The 19,968-nt window shown below is 55.5% G+C and overlaps 1 protein-coding gene across 1 annotated transcript in view; it reads left to right on the top strand.

The window, feature by feature from the left end:
* Positions 1–19,968, top strand: part of LAMA5 (laminin subunit alpha 5) — a 95,569-nt gene that overhangs the window by 73,764 nt on the left and 1,837 nt on the right. The window contains 45 exon segments of the mRNA XM_068150060.1: positions 194–405; positions 630–834; positions 1,037–1,181; positions 1,941–2,081; positions 2,451–2,612; positions 2,794–2,895; positions 2,981–3,064; positions 3,307–3,537; positions 4,070–4,183; positions 4,466–4,593; positions 4,826–4,906; positions 5,340–5,554; positions 6,076–6,176; positions 6,905–7,085; positions 7,672–7,815; positions 7,898–8,049; positions 8,125–8,235; positions 9,264–9,375; positions 9,911–10,081; positions 10,958–11,154; positions 11,251–11,367; positions 11,445–11,599; positions 11,829–11,970; positions 12,272–12,374; positions 12,455–12,568; positions 12,695–12,874; positions 12,973–13,115; positions 13,328–13,513; positions 13,781–13,917; positions 14,361–14,514; positions 14,655–14,788; positions 14,913–15,075; positions 15,767–15,895; positions 16,092–16,243; positions 16,604–16,736; positions 17,000–17,140; positions 17,349–17,479; positions 17,570–17,737; positions 17,836–17,968; positions 18,110–18,267; positions 18,365–18,551; positions 18,819–18,971; positions 19,073–19,232; positions 19,341–19,471; positions 19,575–19,665. Of these exon segments, the coding sequence (XP_068006161.1) occupies positions 194–405; positions 630–834; positions 1,037–1,181; positions 1,941–2,081; positions 2,451–2,612; positions 2,794–2,895; positions 2,981–3,064; positions 3,307–3,537; positions 4,070–4,183; positions 4,466–4,593; positions 4,826–4,906; positions 5,340–5,554; positions 6,076–6,176; positions 6,905–7,085; positions 7,672–7,815; positions 7,898–8,049; positions 8,125–8,235; positions 9,264–9,375; positions 9,911–10,081; positions 10,958–11,154; positions 11,251–11,367; positions 11,445–11,599; positions 11,829–11,970; positions 12,272–12,374; positions 12,455–12,568; positions 12,695–12,874; positions 12,973–13,115; positions 13,328–13,513; positions 13,781–13,917; positions 14,361–14,514; positions 14,655–14,788; positions 14,913–15,075; positions 15,767–15,895; positions 16,092–16,243; positions 16,604–16,736; positions 17,000–17,140; positions 17,349–17,479; positions 17,570–17,737; positions 17,836–17,968; positions 18,110–18,267; positions 18,365–18,551; positions 18,819–18,971; positions 19,073–19,232; positions 19,341–19,471; positions 19,575–19,665 (6,584 nt within the window).

The following is a 19,968-nucleotide window of genomic DNA, read 5'->3' as shown; positions in this document are numbered from 1 at the left end:
TTCATGTGTGGCAGGGGAGGGATGTGGTTAAGCCTTTCCTTATCTAGTGTCCAAACTTGTGGGTATTTGGGGAGTCTCAGTGTCTTGGGGCCCTCCCTCCTACTAAGTTGGTACCCTTTGCTGCTGGGTTTTGGGGTGGTGGGGAAGCAGTGGGGCTGTGCAGCACAGTGACTCCTCCTGCCTTCCCCTGCAGCCCCAGCACGTCATCGAGGTTCTGCCGTGACTCTGCCATCTCGCTCTCCCTCTTCTACAACAACGGGGCACAGCCCTGCCGGTGCCACGAGGCAGGGGCACGGGGCAGCCAGTGTGAGCCCTTCGGTGGGCAGTGCCCCTGCAAGTCCAACGTCATTGGGCGAGAGTGCTCCCGCTGTGCCACGGGCTACTGGGGCTTCCCCAACTGTAGGCGTGAGTTGTGCTGTCTCCTGTTCTCCTTTCCCAGCACTTGCTGCTCTGCCTCTGGCAGGATTGCAGCTCACTGGGGAAGTGGCTGCATTTTCCAGCCCCATAAGGGCTCCACTTGCACAAACCCCTGCAAATATGCAAGTTGAGCTCTGCATCCATTTTCTCATGCTCACCTCGGCCGGCCTGGTTCTTGCTCCCCCAAACACAACCCCTCCTTCCCCTTGCAGCCTGTGACTGTGGGACACGTCTGTGTGATGAGGTGACAGGGCAGTGCATCTGCCCTCCACACACCCTGAAGCCAGAGTGTGTCATCTGTGAGCCCCAGACCTTTGGCTGCCACCCCCTCATCGGCTGTGAGGACTGCAACTGCTCCCGGCCTGGCGTACAGGACCTGACAGAGCCAGGCTGTGACGTGGACAGTGGGCAGTGCAGGTGAGCCCTGTCCTGGCACCATCCTGCTCCCTGATGCAGTGATGGGATACGTGGGCAAGCTGCAGGGGGAAAGGGTGCAGGGAAATCTCGTCAGCATTGTGCCAGTGCCTGCTTGGGTGAAGCTGTGGCAGCCCAGCTGCTCCTGACGCAGCAGCACAAGGCAGAGGTTCCTGACGCCAGGGCTCTGGTGTCCCCCATCCAGGTGCAAGCCCAATATCATCGGGCGGCAGTGTGACCTCTGTGCCCCTGGCTACTACCACTACCCCAACTGCCGGCGCTGTGACTGCCACCAGGCTGGCACCGAGGCGAGCGTGTGTGACCCTGTCACAGGGCAGTGTCACTGCAAGGTCAGTCCTACGATGTCTTCATGTCCTACGGTGCCTTTCTCCTTGCCTCTGGGTATGGGAGGCTGGTGTCCTGGGGAGGGAGCAGGGCTGGAGAGGGACTGTGCCTGTGTGAGGGCCTAAAGGGAAAATTTCTTTGGTGAGAAGGTGCTAGAGCCCAGAGCAGGCTGCCCAGAGAGTCTCCTTCTCTAGAGAGATTCCAAATTCACCTGGACATTATGATCCTGGGCAACCTGCTCTGAGTGACCCTGCTTTAGCAGCAGGTTTAGATTAGATAATCTCCAGAGGTCCCTTCCAATCCCACTGTGCTGGGATTCTGTGCAATTGTGTGCCTGAACTGCAGCCAGCCTCCCCCACATGGTGGTGGGTCCAGAGCAACTTGAAAGATTCCTTGTCCCCATCTTTCCTGGCCTTGAAAGCTTACTCTTTGGGCTGTCACTAGGAAGATCAGCAGTCTGGGTCCAGCCCTATATCAGAGCCTGTTGCAGGTATAGCTGTGAGCTCTGTTGACTCTTACATGACAGCAGAGTAACTCAGACTGCTGCTGAGATGCCTGCTCCAGCCCCATTGCAGCGCTCAAAAGTGCTTTCTTCAGGTGAATTTAACGTTTGAAGGATGCTGTGCAGGCAAACCTGTTCAGGGACTGCTTAATCACCTTTCAGCATCACGCTATTGTGCTTTGATCACTCACACAGCTGTCTCTCTTCTCCACTAAAGCTTGTGAGAAGCTGCTGACCTTGCTGAGCTTTGCTTGTCTTCCAGGAAAACGTGGAGGGTCCGAGGTGTGACCAGTGCCGCCTGGGGACATTTTCTTTGGATGCCAGCAATCCCAAGGGCTGCACCAAGTGCTTCTGCTTCGGTGCGACCGACCGCTGCCGCAGTGCTGAGAAGCACCGAGCCGAGGTGAGAGGGGCCGGGGCCACCAGACCCTGCAGTTCAGTTGTGTTCCTGTCCACCTGGCTCCCTGTCCCCTATTACTCCTACCCCACTGGAAGACACATTGTAAGGAATGTGATCTTTGTCTCCCTGTGCCCACCTCCTGGTTTCAGTTTCTTTTCCTGGTCTCTTGGGTCTCATAGGGTGGAAAATCAAGAGTGTGGGGGCACCCTGCCAGATGGGAGGCAGGGGTGGTGCTCAGCTTTTATTTGCATGTAATGTTGTGAGCTTCCTGTCATCCTTTCTGTTGCTCTGAGACTTGCTTTTCTGGAGCACCAGCAACTGAACACATTCTGTAGCTCCACCAGAAGATCTGTGTTTGCTCTTGCCTCACAGTTTGTTGACATGCATGGGTGGCTCCTGTTGAGCAGCGACCGCCAGGAAGTGCCAACAACCCTGAACCTGCATGAGCAGCTCATCCATGCTGATCTCAAGAACCTCCCAGATGCCTACCAGGAGCTCTACTGGGTTGCACCCAGCTCCTATCTTGGGGACCAGGTAAGAGCACCATGGCAGATGGACCAGGATGCACATGATAGCCCATCCTTGACCCCCCCAGCATGTGTGCCAGCAGCATGCCCACTGACATGCAGGCATTGCTCATGCTGCAGTTGATCATGGACAGCTCTGATTCATCTCAGTGGTGAGGACCAGCATGTGCAGTTTGTCTCTCCCTTAGGTTTCCTCCTATGGTGGGCACCTGCGCTATGAGCTGCACTCCAACCCACGGAGGGGCGACGTCTTCATTCCCATGGAGTCTCGCCCAGATGTGATCCTGAAGGTGCATCCCAAGAAATCCCCTGTCACACCCTGCTAATGCAGCAGCAGGATGAGGTGGAGACTGACACTTTGCTTGCTTTTCCCAGGGAAATCAAATGAGCATCATGTTTCTGGAAAGCACTTACCCATCCCCAGGGGAGGTTCATGAAGGCCAGCTGCAGCTGATGGAGGTGAGTTTCTACACACAAGTGTGTACCAACAACAACACTGGCTGGTAGACAGAAGGGACCATTGCTCTGAGCTCAAAGACTGAAAAGAGCTGTTGCCTGTTGCAGCAGAACTGGCTGAGAAGCCAGGGGCTCTTCTACCTGTGTGAAGGGGAGACATCCCAGTAGCAGAGAAGTGATGGCTGGGCTGGGTGTTCAGGTGCCTGTGCTTGCTGCCAGTAACACATCAGGTCTTCTCCCACTAGGGCAACTTCAGGCACACAGAGACACACAACCCCGTGTCTCGAGAGGAGCTCATGATGGTGCTGGCAAACCTGGAGCAGCTGCAGATCCGGGCACTCTTCTCCCAGCTCTCTTCATCCGTGTCCCTGCGCCGCGTGGTCCTGGAGACGGCAACAAACGCAGCTACAGGCATCCGTGCCAGCAACGTGGAGCTGTGCTTCTGCCCAGCTAACTACCAGGGGGACTCCTGCCAGGTAGGGCTGAAAGTGGAGTCAAACAGCTGCCCTTGGGGGGCTTGGCTACCTCCTGTGCTTGGTGCAGGTGGCAGCTGTGGGGTTTAGATGTTTATGCAAAGCAGTGGTGTCAGAGTACCAGCCAGCCCTTGAGAGCTGCAGATGAAAGCTCAGGTTGTGCTGGAGGCCAGAAAACATCTCCCTAAATCCCCCACACCAGCCTGCCTCTGTCTCCCCCTCCCACCACAACCCTGCACCTGGGAAGAGGTGCATTGGCTGCATCTGCTCTCTTGGAAGAGGCACAATGGGGATATCATTGAGGTGTTGCAGACCTAAACGAAGTGCATGTGGTACCTTGGCAGAATAGGTCTGGCCAGTTTCCTCCTATTGACCAGGAGAAGGAAGAAACTGCACTGAAAAATCTTCATTGTTGCTTTTCATCTCCTCCATCAGTACAACCCTGTGGGAATTCTGTCATGGAAACTAAATAAGTCTTTCTGCTTTGCCTGAATGTTGGGATGGTTTTCAGATCTCCCTTTTTCTCTCTCCTCAGGAATGTGCTCCAGGTTACTACAGGGACACGAAGGGGCTCTTCCTGGGAAAATGCATCCCATGTCATTGCAATGGCCACTCAGACCAGTGTCTGCCAGGCTCTGGGATATGCCTTGTAAGTGAACAATGAAGCAGCAGGATAATTTGGAGCTGTAGGGTCTGCAGCATGTGATCCAAAAGCTCCTTACCCTCTAACTGAGTTGGCAGGACCATGCCTGAACTGGAGCATTAGGTGCATGTACCATTCCAGGGGTGGTCCCACTTGGGGTCAGCTTAGGGTGCAAGACTGTTCTGGGAAAGAGGAAGAACTGAAGCATGCAGTTAGCTGGTGGGGAATTCTGTGTGCAGCACAACTTTGCTGTCAGTGCTGAGCCCACAGCCTGCCTCTTCCTTGCAGAACTGCCAGCACAACACAGAAGGAGACCACTGTGAGCGATGCAAGGATGGCTACGTGGGCAACCCCTCTGCTGAAGAACCCCTGCAGTGTGTTGGGTGTCCATGCCCTCTTTCAGTTGCCTCCAACAAGTAAGCACCTTTGGATGGGATTGCATGTTTGGCCACCACTGCAAGCCATTCTGTGCCACTTTGAGACACTGGCTTGACACTGGGAGGTGTCCCAGTTCCAGCCTTATCCATGGCCCAAAACCACGTCCATGGCCTCTTATCCAAGGCCCCAGCAGCCCACACCAAGAGATGAGCTCCTCTGGCACCATGTCAGGAGTACCTGCACCTTCCTGTTCACCCCTTCTCATTTCAGTTTTGCCGTTGGCTGCGTCCACAAGGGCTCCAACATGCAGTGCCTCTGCAAGCCTGGCTACGCTGGACCCCACTGTGAGCGGTAAGGCTGGTGGCACCCATGCTTCCTGGGCCTCACACACACTGCTCCCATCCAGCCACTCCTGTGGCAGAAGAGAACTTGTCCCAGTAAAGACTGCAGAGGAAATGGTTGGCCCTGCTCCCAGTGCGCTTAGCTCTGGCAGGTCCCTCAGTCCTTTTCAGCCTGCAGATGCACCGTTGCTGTCTCTGCTGATGAAATATTGTTTCACTGTGGGTGGATTCTTCAGCTATGCTCTGCCTTAACTTGCAGTCGGTGCTGAAGGCACCTTTCTGAGGTACCATGAGGAAAAAACACAAAGCATTTTGAGATCCCTGAGGGCTGCAGCAGCTACAAGTGTTGGATGTTACAGTTTCACAACCCAAGCACAGTGCAAGCAGGAGCTGTGGGGATGCCCCCGATGCACTGACTGCTTTGGCTTGCTGGCTTTCTCTAGGTGTGCCCCGGGATACTATGGCAACCCCATGGTGATTGGCAGCTCCTGCCAGCCCTGCGACTGCAGTGGGAACACGGATCCCAACATGCTGTTCAGCAGCTGTGACTCCCTGACGGGCGCCTGCACAGGCTGCATGCACCACACGGCCGGCACACGCTGCGAGCTCTGCGCCCCTGGCTACTATGGGGATGCAGTGACAGCCAAGAACTGCACACGTGAGTGGGGCAGCCAGCAAGGCCTGGCCATGGGGAGGATGGACAGACTGACAGGGGACATATTTAGTGCCTTAGCCAGGCTGTGGGTTTCCCCAGTGAGGTGCACATGTTGCATGCATCAAAGATGGTAACAAGGAAAGAAACAACTCCAAAAATATGCCCTCCAGCAGGGCACCTCCACAGCCTCCAATCCACCCCCAAAGGTGATCTACCAGACCACACCTGGGCAGGAGCAATCTCATCCTGAGTAGCTCCTGCAGTAGCAATGCTGGGGCTCCCTGGGGAGCAAGGGTTTGCACAGCCCACTCCCAGCACCATTCATCTCCCAGTGAGGAACAGCAGCTAAACAGCTGCTCACGAAAGAGGGTCTGCCCTGGGCGAGTGTCATGAGAATAAGGAGCAAGTCCAAGAGGGGAGTGACTCTGCCTTTGCTCTGATTGCAATAGATAAGGGGGAAAATAGGATTCCCTGGTGGGAATAAGGTTTGTGAGTCTCTAAGTGGGTGCATTTTTCCCTGGCAGAGTGCAACTGTTCACCTTGTGGGACTGAGTCGTGCAATCCACACACTGGGCAGTGCTTCTGCAAGGCTGGAGTGACAGGCCAGCGCTGCGACCGCTGCGAGGTGAGGCCTGCCGGCATACTGGGGCGGTGCCTGTCCCTGACACAGGAACATGAGTCAGCCTTGGTGTGTTGCCCCCAGACCTTTGAGCAAAGCAGTGCTGGCAGCCAGGTGGTTAAGGCTGTCTTTGCATGATCTGCCTGTACGTGGTGAAATGGTTTGGATTGGAAGGGACCTTAAAGATGATCTAGTTCCAACCTTCCTGCCATGAGTGGGAACACCTCCACTAGACCAGGTTGCTCAAAGCCTCATCCAGCGTGGCTTTCTATGAATACTTCCATGGAGAGGGCATCTACAACATCTTTGGGCAACCTGTGCCAGTGTTTCACCATCCTCACAGTGAAGAATTCTCCCTAATATCTAAGTTAAATCTTCCCTCTTTCAGTTTAAAACCATTATCCCTTGTCCTATCACTACACTCCTTCATAAGGGTCCCTCCCCATCTTTCCTGTAGAGCCCCTTTAAGTACTAGAAGGCATCTCTAAGACCTCCCAAGAGCCTCTTCTTCTCCAGGCTGAACAACCCCAACTCTCTCAGCCTGTCCTCATAGGAGAGGTGTTCCAGCCCCACGTTGATAGGAGTTTTGTTCCTTGCCATGTTGATAGGAATCCTGTGGTGGTCAAACACTCCTAGAAATCAAGGCTGGGGTCCCACCTCACCTCAGCCTGCCCCAGGAGCGAGACACACGTCCCCTCCCCAAACAGGGCACCTTCTGTCCTGCTTTTCCCTAGGAAGGATACTATGGCTTCGAGGGATGCTCTGGCTGCCGGAGGTGTGACTGTGACATCGGTGCTGTGGGGAGCAGCTGCCACGTACAGACAGGGCAGTGCAGCTGCCTGCCCGGCGTCAGCGGCTCGCGCTGCCAGCAGTGTGCCCCGGGCTACTGGGGCTTCAGCCAGAGCGGCTGTAGGAGTGAGTCCTGCTTCCCAGGGGATGGGTCCTGCATGGGGAGCAGTGGGACAGGGCATGGGTGGCACATGTGCTTGCTGAATTATTGAAGGTCCTGTGCTGTTGCTGGGTTGCACAGGTAAATCCCCTGCAGTGGAGTGTAGATAAGCAGAGATTGTGGAATCAGAGAATGGTTTGGGTTGGAGGGGACCTTAAAGATCATCTAGTTCTAACCTCCCCCCACTATAGACAGGAACACCTTCCACTAGACCAGGTTGCCCAAGCCCTTGTCCAACCTGGCCTTGAATTCCTCCAGGGAGGGGGGCATCCACAACCTCCCTGGACAACCTGTTCCAGTGTCTCACCACCCTCCCTGTAAGAATTTCTTTCTAATCTGCCTAAATCTGCCCTCCCCAAGCTGCAATCCATTCCCTCTCATCCTGTCACCACAAGCCCTTATAAAATGTCCTTCCCCAGCTTTCTCGTAGGCACCCTCAGGTACTGAAATGCAGTGTGCAGCTGGAGTGAAGCCTCTCCCTGCCCTCTTGCCCTCTCTCTGGGGTGGCAGCAGCACAAAATGAGGCATTTTCCCTGTTATTAAACTTGGCAGAGTGCGAGTGCAGAGGGGGCTCCTGCGACCCCCGCACTGGGGAGTGCACCTGCTCCAGCGGGCTGACAGGGAAGCAGTGCGACGTCTGCATGCACCAGCATGAGATCCCGGTGGCCAGCGGCCCAGACAGCGTCAGGTGTGAAGGTCTGTGTCCTGCAGGCTGGGGAAGGAGCTGAGGGAAGTCACAGCTTGGGGCCCTGTGCTAACGGCTCTGTTGCCCCGGCAGTGTGTGACAGCTGTGTCCTGCTCCTGCTGGAGGACCTGCAGGGTATCGCGATGTCCTTCCCCTCCATCCACAGCCAGCTGGTCAGCCTCAACGCCAGCTCCATCGCCTGGGCTCGCCTCCACGGTCTGAACAGCACCATGGCCGCTATCGCTGTAGGTGGAAGGTTTGGCATCACTTTCTGCCTTGTTTCCTGGCCCGTTGGCCTGATTTCACCTCTTTTCTTCCAGAACCAGCTGCGTGAGTCCAAGAGAGCCATGAACAAGGTCAGGGAAAGGGCTGATGAGCTGGAAGATGAGAACATGGACCTCACACAGGACCTGAATGCGCTGCAGCACAAAGTAGAGTATTTCTCCATCTTCCTTTGGCAGACTACAAGTCTCTCCTTTTATCTAAAATGAGGATTTTGATTGCTGTGTGAGGAGCTTGGTTTAGGCAAGATGGGTCTCCTGCCCAGCCAGCACCAGGTCTGGGGATCAGGATCTCTTACTTAGGCACTCAAGCTAGACCACCTACCTTCCTCACTTGAAGGGCTCTTAAGCATCTTGTGATACTGATGGTTGTTTCTTGATTTATTACTTGCTTCTGAAGTGGCTCCAACTTCAATCAGTAAAATAAATTCAATAAAATGTCATCTCTAGAAGCAGCATAAAAGGGATGTGCTTAAACATCCAAGTCTGTGCTCAATGTGTCCATGCTGTGCCAGGGAGAGCCTGGGTCCTGTCAACAAGAGAGTCAACCCTTTTTATTGTAATAGTCCTTGGAGGCCTCAAAACAGCAACACCTCTTGCAAGACACAGTCTGCAGTCTAAGAAACATCAGCTGTGTCTGCAGAGAACTTACAAACTGAGCAAGATTTGATTTGGTTTGATTTGATTGATAAACTGCCTGCTTCTAATCAATATGGGAGGGAAAAGTCTCTCTTTGCTATGTGTACCAGGGCAGCTGCATGGACTGCCATGGTGTATACATGCACCGACACATGGCTATACTCCCAGCAGACAAGCTGCAGCTTTCTACCTCAGCTTGTGTCCAGATCAGGACCTGGGTGGGCCTGGCTCCAGGCTCTAGGGGGTTTCCTGTGTTAGGAGCATGGAACAATTCTGTCCTCTCTGGTCTTAAGACTGCTGCAGGATCCAGAGCCAGCTGCATTTATTACTTGTCCTTCTCTGAAGGTGCTAAATAAACTCATGACTAAATGCATTGTAGGTGAGAAACACAGAGCAGGCTGTTGGAGGAGACGTGGTCCAAGGACCTCAAAAGCAGCGTGTTCCCAAACCTCATGTGCCTTTTGGGAAGATCTTTGGTGCTGGCAGGCCACATAAACCATAATCTCATGCTTCAGCTGAACCAGTGCTGTTTGTTGTAGATGACAATGACCCAAAGAGAAGCAGCCCGGATTGAGCAGCACACGAGAGAGACGTACCAGAGCGGGGAGCAGCTCATGCTGAATCTCCAGAGCATTCAGAGAGGCATTGCAGGTGGGTAGAGTGTAGTGTAGATGGGTAGTCTGTGCTATAGGATTTTTCCTGCTGGAATGCCAGACTCTTGCTTTCAAACAGCACCAATGAGCTGTGGAAAAGACAAGGGGACATACAAATGAAATTGAGATCCCTGGCTGCTGGGGTAGGCCAGGCTTCTTGTGAGCCCCAGCTGTTTGGCTAAGCATGCTCTTTGGAAAAAACACATTAAACTTACACAAAAGTTATTAAAATGCATAAATCCAGGACACTCTGGACTAGTGCTTCAGGGAGAGATTTAGCAACTCAGGAGGTGACTGGATCTAGGAGGTAAAGCCCCAGCAAGATGCTTGGGATGTAGCATCTGTTACCATAACAGCCAAGGAGACAAATATGGGGCAATACCTCTGGGTGATCTCAAGCAGCTCAGGTCCTGAGTGTACTGCTTGGAAGCTGGCTGCAGGTTGTTGAGAGTGATGCAAGACTGGAAGACTCTTGGGGGCATTGTGAAGGACCCGAGTTGGTGAGTGCTAACGAGATCTGGATTTCTCTGCAGACTTGGTGCGGCAGATGGCCAGGCTGGGGGCAGCCAATACCAGCACCACCTCCACCGAGGAGTTTCGTCAGAAGATGGCCGAGGTGGAAAGAATGCTGAGGGAGATGAAGGAGCGGAACCTGGGCAGCCAGGAGGAGCTGGCAAGGCATGAGCACGAGGAGGCTCAGAAGTGTAAGTCTGGCTCAGGGGTGTGGGACAGGGCTGCGAGGATCCTGCTGGCTCTAGCCATTCCTCATAGCCTGGCTTCAGGCCCCTGTGAACACTACACATCATGGTCACGGCTGGAGAGTGCAGTTAATAGAACAGGACCCTCAACAAGGTTTTACAGTATCACCTCACTTTCAGTTCCTTTTCCCTAAGGTGAATTTTAGAGCAAATTTTACCATCTGGGTAGTTCTGTTTGGTCAAAAATGACAAACCTCAGAACCAGGAGGTACCATGACTGGTGCCATGATGCATCACAAATGGATGTGAGTGCATCACCCCATTTTTTTTTTTGATTCTTTGTCCCAGAAAAGGGGTCCAGAGTAACAACCAACAACCCACCACCCTCAGCAGCTCTGCCATCCTGAGGGCAACCCTTGCAGGAACCAAGGGCTTGGATTGTGCTCCTAGGACAAAGCCTGAATGCATAACCAGGCATAATGGCAGTGTGGAGAGCAAGTGCTCCTGCTGAACAGCCAGTGGCAGAACATAGTTCAGCAGCTGAAGGCTGCAGTTATACCCTGGCCCTGGATAGAAATAAGTAATTTTTCACAATGGCAGTGATCAGGCCCTGGAACAGGTCTCAGGTGGGGTTTCTCCATCACCTGGAGCCTTTCAAGCATGCCTGGTCATCCTTCTGGAAGAGATCCCATCCCTCTCACTACTATTTGGGGTTAGAGCTAATTTTGGATGAGATCCTGTGCTGGCCAGGCTGAAAGAGAGAGGGAGGCAAAATGATCACTTCTGGCTTTGATACCTGCCAAGTGAGACCAGAACCAGGCTTGTCCACAGCCAAGCACAGGAAGAGCCCTTCAAGAACAGTTCTTATCTCCCCATCCTCAGTGCTGCACCGGGTGAAGAGTGAGCTGCATGCCCGCTGGCAGTCCAACCAGGACCTGGTGGGCAGCATCCGAGACCGGCTGGCGCAGCACAGCTCCCAGCTGATGGATCTCCGTGACGCCCTCAACGAGGCTGTGAACAAAACCAGGCAGACAGAGGACTTGAACAGCCTCAACCGCAACAACCTGGAGGAGAGTGAGGTAGAGCTTCACCAGGCAGTCCTGTTCTGGCATGCAGAGATGGGGGCTTTATCCCAGGCCTGCTGGTGCCTAACCACCGTGCATCTGTGTGTTTAGCAAAAGAGCCGTGAGCTCCAAAAGCAGCATACGCTGGTGCAGGAGACCCTGAAGATGGCCAGAGACTCCCTGGCCCAGGTCTCTGACTTCCTACAGAAGATGGAGAGTGCAAAGGAGGTGAGTGATGGAGGTGCTTTGCCATGGGCAGAGCGTGAGGGGGTGGCAGCCCTCAGGAGTGACGTGTGTCCTTCTAGGCGTACGAGAAGCTGGCAGCTCTGCTGGATGGGGCGAAGCTGCCCCTCACTGAACGGGTCAAGAAGTTCTCCCCAGCCAGCAGCAAGATCCCCATTGTGGAGCAGGCAGAGGAGCATGCCCGGCTCCTGGATGAGCTTGCAAGGAACCTGTCCAGGTGAGGCAACAGTCCTGACTCTCAGTTATCAGGCTATCTTCTGCCAGAGGTGGGGTGGGAAGCTGCAGCCCCATGGCATAGCAGGGAGGCAGTGAGCAGCCATCTCCAGAGGTTGATCCTGGAGAACATGTTTTGATGAGGAGCCCAAAGGGATTTGTCTGTGGGGGCATGGGCAAGAGCTCAGCTTGAGCAGTCTCCATGGACTTAATGGCTTCATCTTCCAACGCAGCATTATCCAGGGCACAAACCAGGACGGCTTTATCCAGCGGGCGATCGATGCCTCCAACGCCTATGCCAGCATCATTGAAGCTGTGAAGAAAGCAGAGCGAGCAGCCCACGATGCTGATGAGGCAGCCAGCAAGGCTCTGATGGTGCGTACTGGGGGGGAGGCTTGAGAGGAGGAGCAAAAGCCAAACTCTCTCAACAGTTCTCCAGCTTTTCACACCCACATGTAGGGTGCTGCTGCCCCTTTTCTCTGAGGCCTGAGCACTTTGTTCTGTGCCAGAGAGCAGATGTCCTGCCACAGCTTGGGCCAGGCTCTCTAGGAGTCTGGGTCTCCCCATTGTCCCCATCTCACCCTAGCAGCACACACCAAGGCATTTTTGTGTGCAGTCAGGGCTGGAGACTGTGATTCTTTGTCAGACTCTGAGGCAGTGCATGGTTGTTTTGCAGAGTGTCATGTCAGAAAATCTTGGAGCCATCTCGAAAGAGCTGAAGAGGAACAGCAGCAACCTGGAGGAGGCTGTGAGGAGAGAGCAGAGAAAACTCAACGGAGGTGAAAGAGGCTCCTTGCAGGGTGTGATGTCCTCTGGTCTGGACTGAGGTCATCCAACACATGCCATTCTTTAATTGCAGTTATTAAAGGCACTCTGCAGACAGCAAAGGACAAGCTGGCTGACCTCCGTGCGAAGAAGGAGCAGCTTCTGAGCCAGCTCCAGTCTGTGCAGGACGTGCTGGGCAGAGACCAAGGTTTGTCCTGGGATACCTAGACTGGTTTTCTCTGCTCCCTTCCTCGTGCTCTGTGGCACCTGAGTCACAGTGTGCTTCCCTCAGGTTCCTGGCAATCCCAGTGACTTTTTTTCCCTTTCTTTCTAGAGGACACAAAAGCGATGATCCAGAATGCCAAAGCAGCAGCTGCTGAGGCCAACGAAACAGCTGCAAGAGTGGAAGATACCCTGAGCAGCATAAAGAAGAATCTGGATGAGTGGAAAGACCAGTATGGAGGCCTTCGAAATGAAGATCTGAACCAGGCAGTCCAGGATGCCAGGAAATCTGGTGAGTGCTGAGCCTGCTGGGCTGGCTCAAAACTGCCTGATCTCTGCATCCTCCTTCTTCACTAACCCTCAAAACTCCTTTCTCCTCCCCAACCCCAGTGTCCAGCCTGGAAAGCACCATTCCATTGCTGCTGGAGAAGCTGAGCAGCCTGGAGAACAGGAGGAACAAGAACGCCACCGTGTCAGAGAACATCGTGCGGATCCGGCAGCTCATCACACAGGCGAGGAATGCTGCCAGCAAGGTGGGCTCCTGGCAAGGGGAGCAGAGGGTGCCAGGGGCTTGGGGTTAATGAGGGCTTACCTGAGGGTAGTGTGCAATTGGGAGAGGTATCTAGAAGAGCTGGGGGTACCAAACAGGGCCACTTTCTCATGGGAAGGCTTCAGAAAATGCTTTGATTTGGTAGAGCTGGCAGCAAGAGGCAGCAGCAGTGGGTTTGGATTGCTCTTCCTCCAGGTGAAGGTCCCCATGAAGTTCAATGGCAGCTCGGGGGTGCAGGTCCGGATGCCCAGCGACCTGCAGGATTTGGCAGCCTATACATCCCTCAAGTTCTACATCCAAAACCCTGAGCCCAGGAGCCGGCAGCGACGACAGGACGGGACGGAGGAGGGGCACTTTGTCTTGTACTTGGGCAGCCAGGAGGTGAGCCAGGGCCATGGTAGCATCAGTGGGGGATCGTGGTAGGACCAATGAAAGACATCAGCAGCTCACCCTTCACCCACTCCCTGGGTGTCTGTGGGGAACAGGCCTTGGGTGCAGTCATCAGCCTGGCTGGAGGTGGATGGAGAGACCTGTGCCAATGAGACTGCGTGTCCTGGGCAGCCCTGGGAGCATCAGAGAGAGAGAATTGCTTGCAACTCCTGCCTGTCCCAAATGGCAGCATGTGGTCCTGTCTCTCCCTGCTTTCAGGCCACTGGAGACTACCTGGGCATTGTGCTCAAGGACCACAGGGTGCACTGGATCTACAAACTGGGTGATGAGGAGCCAGCCTCCCTAACCGTCGATGAGGATATTGGAGAGCAGTTTGCCACTGTCAGTATCAACAGGTAGGAGATGGAGAGGAGATACATTCCAAGGAAGTTCAGCAGGGGACTGTCCCTACAGTGGACAAAAGTAGCGCTGTGCCCAAGCTCAGTCAGGCCCTAGGCCCACAGGGGTGCTGTGATCCACCCATCCTTACATGATCAACACTGAGATGCATCAAAAAAAACCTAGCAGGGAGATGGTATCTTACCAGGTCGTGGAGGGTCTGAGGGTGCCTACAGGAGAGGGAAGATGAAGGTCATCATGGAGGAGCCATTCAGCCCTGTGGCAATGCTGGCAACACGAGTGCTAAGTCCCCTCAATGCACTGCTGCTGTGGGGCTCCCCAGTGGGAGATGCACCCATTTTTGGTAGGGCTGTGTGGGGAGGCCCTTTGCTCAGGGAGGGCAGGCTATGCTTCTCCTTGGAGGGTCTCCCCTTGTCTTGACCACCCCTCCCTGCTGCAGGATCCTGCAGTATGGGCACATGTCAGTGATCGTGGAGAGGCAGACGGTGCACGAGACCAAGGGAGAGAGCGTGGCCAAGGGGGAGCAGGGGCTGCTCAACCTCGACCCGCACAACGTGGTCTTCTACGTGGGTGGCTACCCTTCCAGCTTCACGGTGAGACAGGCAGCAGGGAGGGAGGCTCAGCTCTCTAGGAGGTATCAGCGATACCTTTGGAGCTTCATGGAAGGAAAACCTCTTGATTTCATGGGAAAGCCAGGATCAAACTTGCCCTAACTGTTGGGTTTCATTCCCAGCCTCCTCCCGCTTTGCGCTATCCTAACTACCGCGGGTGCCTGGAGCTGGACACGCTGAACGAGGAGGTTGTGAGCCTCTACAACTTCCAGCACACCTTCCAGCTGGACACCGCTGCTGAGAAGCCCTGTGCAAGGTAGGGCACCGTGCCCAGGCTGAGAGCAGCTCTGGTCCGTGGCATAGGTTTTGACCCCTGGCCACCCCAGATCATGGCAGCTGGCTTTAGAGTGATGCCTTGGGCCTCTTCTTGTGTGGCTCAGGTCCAAGTCCACAGGAGACCCCTGGCTGACCGATGGCTCCTACTTTGATGGCACCGGTTATGCAGAGATCAAGTTTGAGAGCCAGTTTGGCTCCACAAAGCGTTTTGAGCAGGAGATCCGGGTGGTCTCCTACAACGGCATCATCTTCTTCCTGGAGAATCAGGTAACTGCTCTCTGCCCTGGGGGAGCCTTCACCCCTCACTGGGCTAGAACAATCCCAACCCCACCTGCTGGCATTCCCAGTTCAGGGCACTGGGGAAAAGAGGGCTTGGGAGATGGCAGCTCTACTTGGAGGGCCTTTTCTCTTGGGTTATAAAGACTGGAACAGGCTGCCTGGGGAAGTGGTTGAATCTCCATCCCTGAATGTATCTAAAAGCCATCTAGATATGGTGCTCAAGGGTATGCTGTAGTAGTGGCCCTGGTAGATTTAGATAATTAATCACAGAATGTTAGGGGTTGGAAGGGACCTTAAAGGTGTTTCCCACTCACAGTGGTTCTGCAGTGTTGTTTAGAGCCACAAGAGGGCTGGACCCAGACCTCGCAGCAGAAGCAATTGCTTGTCTGGTGCTGGAGGGACTCTGCTGAACTCCAAGAGCACCCACACACAGACCCCATCAGCCAAGCCAGGGTTCACTGGGGCAGGTGGTACTGCAAGGAGCATTTCCAGCTGCAGTATTCTCCCTGTGCCCCCCCAGCACTGGGCTACTGCTCACAGATAAACCCCCAGTGACTGTGTTGGAGCACCCACAGTAGGACCTGCTCCCACCAGTGCTACAGAGCAGGTTAGGCTTGGCACCACAGCTGAGTGCTGGACACCAGGACATGGGTCTGAGTGTCCATCCTGCTTACCCCAGGGTCAGTTCCTGTGTCTGGCCATCCGGGATGGGAAGCTGGTGCTTTACTACGACTTCAGCACTGGCCTGGAGATGGCAAAACCCAGCAGCAACTCCTCCCTCACCATCAGCAGCACCACAAACAAAGCGGTAAGGGGCAACGGCCACCTGCTCAGCTCGTTTTGGGGCTTCTCATCCAGAGGCTGCAGCACACCCAGACCCTTGGTTTGGGGAGGGTGAGCTGTAAGAAGCTCTTTGACTAAAGCCACGAGCTGGACACCTCGTGCTGCCCTCTGTGATGGACCTCAGGCTGGCTGGTGGATCATTTTTCTCTTCTCGTCTCCAGATCCAGATTTTCCTCCTCAAAATGAATAACAAGAAGCGCATCCTGGTGCGGCTGGAGCGCCTCACCATCTTCATGGTGGAGCAGGAGAACTCCCTGGAGAATGCTGTCTCCTACTACCTGGGCGGTGTGCCCCCAGCTGTGCTGCCCCCCAGGTAGGTAGAAGCTTGCAGTGGGGTGGGAGTCTCCAGTGTCCATGCAGGTAGCCCTGGCCCTTTCCCAGTCATATTCAGGGATGTTGGGGCCCTGATGGAGATGTGTGGGGAGAGTTTTCTCTTACTACCCATCACTGTAGGCTCCATCTCTGGTGAGGGATGAAGGTGCTGATAGGCGTCACTGAGTCCTTGATTGTCATGCTGGGTGCTTTGGAGCACCCTTGTGCCTGAGGCACTTGAGATACCCATGGCTGCCATCATGGCCTTCCCAGGCACTCTGAAGGGCTGCAAGACCAGATACTACTCAGGGCTGGAACCTGCCTGGGGCTGCTCTGGTAACACCACCTGCTTCTCCTGCAGCTTGAAAGCACTCTTCCCCACGGGTGGGCCCATCCGGGGCTGCATGAAGGGCTTGAAGGCTCTCGGCAAATACGTCGACCTGAAACGCATGAGCACCGTTGGCGTGAGCTATGGCTGCACCTCAGACCTCCTGGTAAGGCCAAAAGCCCTGGCAGCCCAGCCAGCATGCTGGGGAAAGGGCAAGGGAACCCGGGACAGGCCCAGTCTCCCCTCATTGACACAGAAACAAGCATAAAACATCCCCAGGTCCTCAGAGCAGGGGGTTCATGGTGAGGTGCTCTACATGGCTGGCCATAGCACCAGCCAGACCTAGAGAGCACCTGAGCACCTCAGTCATCCCCCCAGCACCCTTCCAATGGCCAGGCTCTCACCTCTCCTCCATGGTGTCCCTCACAGATTGCTCGGTCAGTCAGCCTCCATGGCCATGGCTACCTGACCCTGGCCCTGAAGGACGTGTCAGGACTGCAGGACTTCTACAGTGGCTTCAGCTTCCGGACAAGCCAGCAGGAGGGTCTGCTCTACCACCACACCACCCAGGTGGGCACCTGCAGTCTCCCCAGCTATGCTGGCTGCTTCTGCTCTGGGCATAGCGCTGATACCTCCTGGGAAAGGGGGAGGATTTTGATGGGAACAGAGGGTGAATCTGCGTCAAGGTCTGCACCCTGAACTCTTGGAGGGTGGTGGGGAAACGGGCTCTTCCTGAAGGCTCAGCTCCTGAGGATTCACGGGGTGATGCTTTCTGCAGGAGGGGATGTGCCAAGTGTCTCTCCAAAGGGGCCAACTGGCCTTGAGGCTGCTGACAAATGAAGTCACTACTCAAAATGTCTATGCTGATGGCAGGACCCACTATGTGGCCTTCTACAGTGACCCCCGCGGGTATGTGCCCCGGTAGTGCGTGGGGACGGGGTGCCATTGGGTGCCATCGGGCAGAGGGACCTGCTCAGCCCACGCTGCTCGTCCCCACAGGCTGCGGCTGTACGTGGATGATGAGCTGCAGGACACGGTGGCAGGGGCCGGGCCTGGCCGGCGGCAGCGGCGGCAGGACGGGCGGCAGCTCCTCCAGCTCGGGGGCTCCCCGGATCCAGCTGCCCTCAGCAACCTCACCGGCTGCATCGCCAACATCTTCGTCAAACGGTGGGCCTCTCTTTGCCCCTGGCAGAGAGCAGGGCTGCTCAGCCCCTTCCCATCTCCCAGCTGCCTCTGTGACGCACAGCTCTTCTCCCTGCTTGTAGAGTGTCAGAGCCACAGATGGTGGTGGACCTGCAGCAGAATGTGGAGAACATCAACGTCACCATGAGCTGTCCCTGGGATGAGCAGCCGCAGCAGCTCAGAGTCACTCCTAAGAAAGACAGGAGGAAACCCAAGGTACCAGCTGCTGCCAAAACTCCCCACATCCTCCTCCTTGTCCCCCTCAGATGCCACCACTGTGCCCTTACTGAGCACCTCTGCCCTGTGACACCCCCAGAGGCTCTCTCCTTAGTCCATTCCTTGGTGCATCTTGTGTAGGTGCCTGGCAGGCGTGCCTCCAAGGACCGCCGGCACGATCGGGATGGGCTCTGCCAACTGCACCCACAGCCCCGTGCAGCCCTGGGCGCCTTTCGCTTTGGGGGTGCCCCCAGCAGCCGCTGGGAGTTTGAGGAGATCCCAGCCTCCTTTGGGCAGAGGTGAGACATCCCATGCCCAGCCACAGGGACCCTCGCTTGGAGAGCAGCTACCCCTTGTGGAAGAGCAGGGTGCTCCCATCACTGCCTGTCTCTGCAGGTCCCATTTCTCCCTGGAGGTGAAGCTGAACTCCTCCAGTGGGCTGCTGTTCTACGTGGCAGGCAAGCAGGGCACCTTCATGGCCCTCTTTGTCTCCAACGGGCGCTTTGTCTTCCTGCTGGGCATCGGCAGGCACCGGCTGCGCATCCGCAGCAAAGACAAGTACCGGGACCGGCGCTGGCACACGGTGAGTGCAGGACCTCCCTGAGCCACATCAGTCCTGTCCTGGCACCAGGTGCCTCTTCAGGGGTTAGCTCAGTGCAGCCCTGCTCTAGGCATCTCTTCTTAAGTGCACGTGGAACATCCATGGTTCCATGGGAGCAAAGGGGACAGCAAAATCACAGCCAGGGTTGGCTGTGCTCTGAGCTGATGTCTCCCTTCCCAGGCCACAACTCTGGGACTGCTCCCACTCCAGACAGCAGCCAACTTTGGCACTGTGCTTTGGTCTTTGCAGGTCTTCTTCAGCAGAGACCGGAGCCGAGTCCAGCTGGTCATCGATGGGCTGCGGGCCCAAGATGCTGCTGTGGCTGGCACAGGGCTCTTTGTGGCACAGACGCCCTTGTACGTGGGCGGAGTCCCAGCTGGCAAAGCCAAGGCTCACATACCGGTAAGGGCTTGGTGGTCTCATGGCATCACCCTGTCTTTACCAGTTCCCTGTCCCTGCCAGGTTTTGGCCCCTCTGTGCTCACCCCCGTGGCCTCTCTGCAGGTTGCTTCAGTCTCCAGCTTTGATGGCTGCCTGAGGAACCTGCAGCTGGATGGGAGGCCCCTGGGTCCCCCCTCACGCACCTTTGGGGTGACCCCATGCTATGAGGGCGCACTGGAGAGCGGGATCTTCTTCTCTGCAGATGGTGGCTCCATTGTCCTAGGTACCTCACAGCAGCCTTGGCTGGCTCCCGCAGCCCTGAAACTGGGAGGGATGCATCCCACGGGAGGTCTCTGGTTCCCCCTCCTCACCAGTGGCATCTCTCTTCCAGCTGATGCACTGATGACTGAGCAGGACTTGGAAGTGACACTGGAAGTCCGTCCCCGCAGTGCCTCTGGCCTCATCTTCCACCTCAGCACAAGAAGAAGCCACCATGTGCTGCTGTACATGGAGGAGACAAAGGTAGTGGGAGGGTGGCTTCCCCACAGGTTTTCAGAGGCAACTGCCATCTCCTGCCCATCCCACTCAGCTCACTGGGCTCCAATTGTCCTGTCTCACACCCCAGGTTACAGTGAAAGCAAACACTGGGGGTGAGGAGTTCTCAGCATCAGTGATGTGTCCATCTCTCTGCGACGGGCAGTGGCACACCATCGCAGGTAGGTGATAGCCAGGATACTGCTCCACTCCTGATGCTCAGCCCAGCGTTCCTGGGGGGAGCCTGGGCCTCTTCTTCAGGTATTTAAGCCTGGGCTCCCACCTGTATGTACTTAATGGCAGGTGCAATCTCCCAGATTAAGTAATTTTCTAATCAAGAGTCCTCCCTGACCTTGTTAGTGCTGTCCCACCCCACTGGGAGAGGGCTCTTCCCCAGAGCAATGACACAGTGCTTTATGTATGGCTGCTGTGGCCAAAGGACAGGTCTTGGAGGAGGCTGTCCAGACTTGGGTGTTTCCCAAGAG

The sequence above is a fragment of the Melanerpes formicivorus genome, unplaced genomic scaffold (assembly GCF_026170545.1).
Source record: "Melanerpes formicivorus ecotype bairdi unplaced genomic scaffold, bMelFor1.0.p_v2 SCAF_19, whole genome shotgun sequence".
In the NCBI taxonomy this organism is placed as follows: domain Eukaryota; kingdom Metazoa; phylum Chordata; class Aves; order Piciformes; family Picidae; genus Melanerpes; species Melanerpes formicivorus.
The sequence above is the reverse complement of the archived record's forward strand: the minus strand, read 5'-3'. Positions and strand labels throughout refer to the sequence as shown.